Source organism: Leptonychotes weddellii, chromosome 16 (assembly GCF_054177405.1).
Source record: "Leptonychotes weddellii isolate Sample4059 chromosome 16, ASM5417740v2, whole genome shotgun sequence".
Taxonomy (NCBI): Eukaryota; Metazoa; Chordata; class Mammalia; order Carnivora; family Phocidae; genus Leptonychotes; species Leptonychotes weddellii.
The window spans coordinates 40,654,977-40,662,702 of NC_138384.1; the positions used below are offsets into that span (position 1 = coordinate 40,654,977).

Below are 7,726 nucleotides of genomic sequence, written 5' to 3' on the forward strand. Positions count from 1 at the left end.
ATTATAAAGATGAACCCTCGTCCTCACGATAGGCTTATCGGTAGGATTTCTGGTAGCGAGCACGGGCACCAGGACCACCAAACTTTTTGGATTCGCAGCGCCGGGGATCAGCTACCAGTAGGGTCCGGTCGTATTGGATGAGGATGTCTTTGATCTCCTTCTTGGAAGCCTCATCCACGTCTGGGAATGAAAAGAGAGTGAACACTGAGATAGCCATGGAAGCGCCCTCCTAGTCTCTCAGGCTAAAGACGGGGGGCTGGTCCTCCACTTGCCACCCACCCATCGGGAAGGAGCCATTCTCACTCACATTTCTGGTAATAGGCCACCAGGGCTTTGGAGATGGACTGGCGGATTGCTGTGAGGGAAATACATGCACGAGAGAGTGTTGTCAGCTTTGTGAAGGCCCAAGAATAGGGCCTTGCTCTCAAGAGTCACCTCCCCACCCCCACGTGCCCAGTTCCTGGGACTCACCATAAATCTGGGCCACGTGACCACCACCCTTCACTCGGACTCGGATGTCCACCCCAGCAAATCGCTCCTTGCCCAGAAGAAGAACAGGTTCCAGTAGCTGGAGGAACAGGTGACATGACAGGATTTTAGGTCACAACCCGGGCAGCTGAGTGAGCCTGGATGCTTTTGTTTTACCTACTTTAGGTCTCAGCTCACAGATCCCCACATTCACCTCCACCTCCCCCAAGCCTGTCCTGATCCTCCCACCCAGGCAGAAGCCTTCTCTGGGCTCCCCCATCTCCGCCCGGACTATGTTGCAGCAGGGTCTGGTACTGAGTCCAGTCTGCCTTCTCCACTGGACTAGGAGCTCTATGAAGGCAGGGCCTGGGGATACCTGGATCACTGCTGTGTCCCCAGCACTCAACATAAACTACACAAACAAAACCTTTGTATAAATGACAATTAGTAAGAGTAAACCACAGTGCTTGATGTCTGCAATGCAAAAGAATCCCAGACACTGTCATATTAAATTCTAACTAAACCTGCAACACAAATGTTGTTTTTCAGAGTTAGAAGTGACAGACTTTTATTATACCTTGCACACCAGAAACTAACATTGCATTTCGAGTACACTAAAATTAAAAAAAAGTAATAAAGTAAGAGCAACGCACTTTAAAGAACAAATGCGTTCTCATACACACTAAGAAGCTTACACCGACAAACTATCCTCAAAACAGTCCCTCGAGGTAGAAAATTATCCTTTTATAAATGAACCCAATGAAGAAAAATGGAGTTACTTGCCTCAAATAACAACATAGGTAAAAGAGGCAAAAAACAAACCCTGCTCTTTCCATTCTGAGCTCAAGAAACTGTGGCCAAAACTGGCAGGGGAGGAACCCCTTTCACAGCAAAGCACGACAAACCCTAATTCTGTTCCTGTTCCTCCAATATTTAATTATTAAGCACCTACAATGTCCAAACTCTACTTTTAGACACAGTGTGTTTAAGAAACCAACTGATTTCTGTCCTCAGAGAGTGTATACTCTAAGATGCCAGAAAGACTTTAGACTGTAAACACGACACACGTCCCCCATTAACTTACAAGAAACCAAGCCGCACAAGCTCCCCTTATCCTTCAGTCCCCAAATAAGTGGGTTTCCAAATGTCCCCGTTTTGAAAGCACCCTTTTAATCTGCACGTTTTCACTCTGTCCGCTCTTATCACAGTATCTGAAGCCCCCAAAATCCAGCTCCATCTCCAAATACCCTTTTTTCTGTCCCCAACTCAGCTTCTAAACATCCCATTGTTGATCCCAGATCCCTCAGCTTCCAAGACCAATAAATTCCAGGAACCCATTTATTTAACTCTCTCTCTCTAGAACCCTCCACTCAACCCAAACGCCCACCCTCAATGCCAGCACCTTATATTGCAGCGTGCGAGGCTCGATCATCTCCAGTGGCCGCCCATTCACCTTGATGAGGCCGTTGCCCCGTTTGCAGTGCGCCACGGCTGTGGCCGTCTTCTGCGGAAAGCGAGAAGAAACAGCGGAGCCACGTGAGCTTCGGCCCCCGGATCCCAGGTCGACCCCAGAACCTACCCATAGGCCCCTGAAGACCCCGGCCTCCCTCCGCCCCTCCAATCGGGCACCCGGCCTACCTTGCGTCCGAAGACCTGCACGGACTGCAGAGGACCCTTGGACGGCATGGCTGCGAAGGTAAGCGCTCCTCACCGCGCGGCGCCGCAACCGGAAAAGGAACATGCGGGGCCACCCCGGCCGCTTTTCAGGGTCTGCGCAGGCGCTTTGGGTGCTGTGTCGCGACGGGAGAGCGCTTTACGGCTCATATTGCAGTCAGAGGGCGGGACTTCGGAAGAGCGGCGGGAAGGTGGGTCCCAGAACCGGAGGAGGCGGGACCTGGGAGTGGAAGGGGCGGGGCCTGAAGTGCGGAGGGTGCAATCGCGGAAGAAGGGTAAGGGCGGGCTGTTCTTCACATTCCCGGTCCTCGTTGGGTCACCGCCGGTTCATTTGCATTTCGGATCTTTAATAATCTTCCTCCACCCAAAGATCAATTCTCACCCTCCTCTGAAGAGGCTCCTTTTACACCGTACCACTGGTCATCATCCTCCCCTGTAGACTCCATCCTGCCCTCTAGACACCCTTCTCCCGAAATCCTCCTGTGTCAAAATCCGCAGCAGGAAGCCAGTCAGGATTTCCAGATTCAGGATTCAGAACCCACCTCCTCCGAGAGTCCTCTCCCAGAATCTTTCCTTTTAGCGCCCCTCGCCCAAAATCCACCTTTCACCAGGATTTCCTTCCTTTTAGAGTTTCGTCCTCCCAGAATCCCCCTCCTCAGAGCCCTCACCCAGACTTCCTCTTTCCCTGAATCCTCCTCCACTCAAGAGCCCCAGAATCTACTTCTGCCCGCAATCCACCTTTCCCAGAACAGCCCCGTTAGAATCCCCTTTCACAAAATCTCTCTCGCTTTCAGAGCCCCCTCCTTCAAAATCTAATTTCCTAAGAATTCTTTTCCCTTCAGAGCCTCCTCTTCCCAGCAACTGGTTTCCCCTCGATTCTCCACTCCTTAGAGACCCTCCCCCCATATTGCCCCCCTTCAGGGTCCCTACCCTAGAATCCGTTTCTCCAGGGTCCTTCAAATCATCTCTTCATTTCCTCTGGCAAATCACCCTACTCTCCAGGCTCCTCCCCCACAGAATTCTCCATCCCCAGCATCCCCCCGATCCCATCTGAGGAACCTCAGGATTGAGTTGCCCTCTGCTCCCCCACACTCAGGATACTCCCTTCCCAAGCAAAAGGCTTCTCTCTCAGAGTCGCAGAGAGCCCACGGTTGCTTCGTTTTTCTCTGGCAGCACTGACTCAGAGGTCCAAGGTTCAAAGGGTGGTGGTGACTTACCTTGTGCTTGGAAGGTGGAGACTGGGTGGAGGTTGGTGGGCGGGTCTGTGGCAGGAGGGAGGATCCTCAAGCCCAGAGTCCAGCTCCAAAAGGGTGAGAGAGGGGAGAGGTGGAGGGAGGGAGCACCCAGAGGCTGACCTGGAGGGACACAGACCGATACACAGCACAAGAGAGACAGGCACACATGAAGGAGAAAGACAAAGAAGGGGCCAATGAAGAAGAGGAGAAAGAAGATAGACACAGGGTCAATTACAGATGGACCCAGAAAACACAAGTGACGGCGATTCGGAGGCAGAGAGGCCAGCCCTCAGAGAACGAAGACGGACAGGTACAGGGAAGCATGGAGATTCCAAGATATTTGAAATATGGAAATACCTGATACAGAAATAGAAGTAGAAAGGAAAGCAAAGACCCCCAAATATGCACCTGCAAACACAGATAAAGCCTATCAGGGGTGTTTTCCAATGAGAAAACAGGCCACAGGATTCACATACTCTCATGCATTCTGTACTGCCTTACAGACCTGTTGGGGGAGGGGGGTGGGACGGGACTTCCCCAAATCCTCCAATCTCTGTGGGCTGATCCTCCTCCCCTTGCTGAGACTTTTATTTTCCTGTGGGCGGTGGGGGAAAGGTGTCAGGGAACCCTCTGACCTGGACCCTCCCTACTGTAGGGTGACCATCTTCCGCTGGGGCTCTTGGAGAACATTCCCTGAGTATCTGTGGGTTGAGTAGAGCTGGGCAGGAAGGGGTCAGAACACTTCAGTCTTCTGGGCGCCTGGGTGGCTCAGTTGGTTAAGCGACTGCCTTCGGTTCAGGTCATGATCCTGAAGTCCCTGGATCAAGTCCCGCATCAGGCTCCCTGCTCGGCGGGGAGTCTGCTTCTCCCTCTGACCCTCCCCCCTCTCATGTGCTCTCTCTCATTCTCTCTCTCTCAAATAAATAAATAAAATCTTTAAAAAAAAAAAAAAAACACTTCAGTCTTCTAACTTGCTCTGTCTCTCTGTACTTGTTGCTTCCAGGATGCTGGGCTGGGACCAGAGAAAGCCTGGGGTGTGGGCAGGGTGCCTGTGTGGCCTCTCTGGACCATCCTCCTCCTGGTACGGCCCTTGGGAGGCCTAGGATCACCCCTCTGTCCTCAGGAGCCTTTCTACTTCCTCGTTGCCATAATGAAGATGCTGGTGAGGAGGAGGGAGGGGAAAGACAGCAGACAGGCAGGGAGGGGGTGGGAGGGCATGTTTGAGGAAGGGTCAGGCTCTCCCCTCCAAGATCTGATTCTTCTCCCTGCCCCAAATTATAGGGAAACAAAAATGATGGCACTCTCTACACCCCAGATGATCTCTCGGTGAGTATTTCATTAGCTCCTTACTGGACCTTGGAAGTTTAGGGAGAATCCACTAGGCTCAGTGTTCTCAGCCTTCACAAATACAGTTTGTTCACTGCTGTCTCCAACACCTATTTTTTTTTTTAAGATTTATTTATTTATCTGAGAGAGAGAGAGAGCACATACACACGAGCAGTGGGGAGAGGGAGAAGGAGAGAGAGAATCCCAAGCAGATTCCCCACTGAGTGGGTAGCCCAATGCAGAGCTCAATCCCAGGACCCTGAGATCATGACCTGAGCCTAAACCAAGAGTTGGTTATTTACTTATTTACTGTTCACACTGACCCTATGAGGTAGATAGGGCCACCGCATATGGATGTGAAGAATGTATACTGCACAAGGATCCCGCATCAACAAGGGCAGTATTCATACCTGGACATATTTGTCAATTTCTGGTAGATAGCAGTAATGTATCTTGTTCTAACAAACACTTCCAAGTGTTTTAAGAAAGAAGTGTCATTTTCTGGGTATAGGCTAGTGTCAGCCCTGAAGGTAGGAATTCTTCAGAGTTCTCTTTTACAGATGAGGAAACTGAGGGCCAAAGAGGTGAAGGGGCTTATCCTAGGCCATGGTTCAGAAACCCCAGGGTTGGGGATTTGGGTTCAGACCCTTGCCCAGAGACACCAAGTCACTCTGTTCCCACAGGTGTGTCCTGCTGAGACTCTAGGGTGCTTCCGGCTGGAGCTGTCTGTGATCCAGTTTGAAGAGGGCCCATCCTTGGGGATTGCCGTGTTCCGGCTGCAGCGTCTGCTGGATGCACTGGGGTCCCGGCTGTGGGTGACTGGCCAGGGCCCTTGTCCACCCTGCGAAGGACATCCTCAGAGACCTGTCCCTCTCTTTCTGGCCAAACTCTTGGAGTTATTACAGGGGGCCTGTGCTCGGCACCGGCCCTGAGCATGAGCCTGGGAGGACACAGACTCCCTGGTACTGCTGGAGAGGCTGGGTGGAGAGAAGGAGAGAGGACTTGGTCTCCAGCCTCAGCTAGAGTCCTAAGCCTTCTCCTTCTCCTTTTAGGCCAGAGGACTTCATGTGCAGCCCAAAGAGCCAAGGGGAAGAGGAGAGAAGGAGGAAAATAAGATCCGAAGCCTGAAGTCTCTGACCTCCTGGAGTTGGGGGGTAGATAAATTGGCCCCCATCTGCCCCTATTCTCCCTCTCAGACACTCCCTCCTCTCTCCTCTTCCAGGAAGGGACAAAGCATGGCACAGGTGTCTTCTAACTGAATCCCACCCCTAGAGGACAGGGAGGGTCTTGTACCTCAAGTCCCTGATTGCAAATAATTACCACCTGGAGAGATTTAAAGTAATACTGATGGCTAGGCCCCAATCCAGAGATTTTGATAATTGGTCTCTGGTGGATCCTGAACATCATAGTTTTAAAATCAACTTCATTGAGGTGTATTTGACATATAGTAAAAAGCATACATTTTAAGTGTACATTTCAATGAGTTCTGACAAATGTATACACACAGCCACATTTCCATCACCCCAAAGCATCCCTCATGCCCCTTCCCAGTCAATCTTCACCTCCAGTCATAGATACCCACTAATCTGCTTTCTGTCTGTATAGATCAGTTTTGCTTTTTCTGGAGTTTCACATGAATGGAATTATAGTATGGATGTATATATTATATATATTATATATATATCTTAGTGTCTGGGTTCTTTCACTCAGCATGATGTTTTTGAGATTCATTCATGTGCATAGCAGTAGTTTATTACTATTCCATTGTATAGACACACCCAATTTGTTTATTCACTGTCCTCATGATGGATATTGGGTTGTTTCCACTCTGGGTCTACTGTGCATAGTCCTCTTCTTGCGTCTTCTTATGTACCGCTGGGCTTGAGCGTCGAGAACCACTGATACACCAAGGAAGAACTTTCTATGGGGAGGAAATTACTGTTCCTTCTTGTTCCTGGAGTAAATGTCTTCCTACAGCAATGTCAATAGGCATTTTATATGTGGAATCGTATTTTGAAGAGCTGCCGTTTAAAGGAACCGAGCTTATAGAGGGAAAACATTTTTATAGTGTGACAGCCCCTCCCCAGTCTGTCTTGGTTTCAGTCTTGGGATTGCTGGATCAGGGAGTGTATGCTTATATAGACATGCACTTGTGGTATTAGTCATTCCCTAGTCTTGTGAGCCAGCTGGTTGCCTGACCACACCATGCTACCCTGTAACTAGGTGCATATTAAATTTCTGTAAATTGAATCCAGGTGTCTCAATACTTCTGCAAGAAATTTTAGCAATGTGTTTTTTTTTATTCTTATGTTAATCCCCATACATTACATCATTAGTTTTAGATGAAGTATTCCATGATTCATTGTTTGTGCATAACACCCAGTGCTCCATGCAGAATGTGCCCTCCTCAATACCCACCACCAGGCTAACCCATCCTCCCACCCCCCTCCCCTCTAGAACCCTGTTTGTTTTTCAGAGTCCATCGTCTCTCATGGTTTGTCTACAGCAATGTGTTTTAAAAGTTTCTGATTTGTTTTCCCCTTCATCAGATTCATTTTTCTTATCTCTCTCATGCCTGGTCCTCTTTGCCACCGTCAGACAAATAATTACTAATATGTAAATTCACATTGATTTAACTTAGGTATTTGTAAAGGAAAACAAGGATTTTCAGGGTCACCTAAACTTGGGGAGGAGCCTTAGGTCTGTGCCACTGTGCAGTTAATTTCTCTGAGCTTCAGTTTCCTTGTCGGCAAAATGGGGGTACTTACCTCCTAAGAATGTTTTAGGGGGTCTAGGAGATAAAGTCTGATTTCTTTGCTAATTCATTATTGTTTGGTCATTCCATGACTCCTCACGGCTTGGCACACGGCATTAGTAAATTCAAGCACGAATTCCTGGCTGGAAATGCGGGTCGGAGAAGGGGAGTACTTTAACCCCTCTTTGACCCTCCCAAGATGTCGACTCCATGCTCTACGTTAAGATAGATCTGCCACTTTCAAGATGGCGTCCTGGAAGTGCGTCGC

At 49.4% G+C, this 7,726-nt stretch overlaps 2 protein-coding genes across 2 annotated transcripts; one reads left to right on the forward strand and one right to left on the reverse strand.

The window, feature by feature from the left end:
• RPS16 (ribosomal protein S16) lies at positions 1–2,263 on the reverse strand. The gene is made up of 5 exons (XM_006743396.3): positions 2,107–2,263; positions 1,871–1,972; positions 472–568; positions 308–355; positions 1–180 (listed from the first exon to the last, which is right to left on the reverse strand). Exons 1-5 carry the CDS (start codon positions 2,152–2,154, stop codon positions 35–37), a joined length of 441 nt encoding a protein of 146 aa, XP_006743459.1. The 5' UTR covers positions 2,155–2,263; the 3' UTR covers positions 1–34.
• Positions 2,264–3,461: 1,198 nt separating this feature from the next.
• Positions 3,462–5,835, forward strand: LOC102739915 (uncharacterized). Its single transcript, XM_031039238.2, has 4 exons — positions 3,462–3,687; positions 4,381–4,539; positions 4,659–4,703; positions 5,387–5,835. Exons 1-4 carry the CDS (start codon positions 3,544–3,546, stop codon positions 5,633–5,635), a joined length of 597 nt encoding a protein of 198 aa, XP_030895098.2. The 5' UTR covers positions 3,462–3,543; the 3' UTR covers positions 5,636–5,835.
• The last annotated feature ends 1,891 nt before the right edge of the window (positions 5,836–7,726 follow it).

Bases quoted from the DNA above. Each gene is read 5' to 3' on its own strand.
- RPS16 (XM_006743396.3), bottom strand. From the start codon at position 2,154: ATGCCGTCCAAGGGTCCTCTGCAGTCCGTGCAGGTCTTCGGACGCAAG. The intron at 356-471 runs GTGAGTCCCAGG...TTTCCCTCACAG, and splicing joins TCACGTGGCCCAGATTTATG to CAATCCGCCAGTCCATCTCC. The intron at 181-307 runs GTGAGTGAGAAT...TTTCATTCCCAG, and splicing joins GGTGGCCTATTACCAGAAAT to ACGTGGATGAGGCTTCCAAG.
- LOC102739915 (XM_031039238.2), top strand. From the start codon at position 3,544: ATGAAGGAGAAAGACAAAGAAGGGGCCAATGAAGAAGAGGAGAAAGAA. The intron at 3,688-4,380 runs GTACAGGGAAGC...TGTTGCTTCCAG, and splicing joins CAGAGAACGAAGACGGACAG to GATGCTGGGCTGGGACCAGA. The intron at 4,704-5,386 runs GTGAGTATTTCA...CTGTTCCCACAG, and splicing joins ACACCCCAGATGATCTCTCG to GTGTGTCCTGCTGAGACTCT.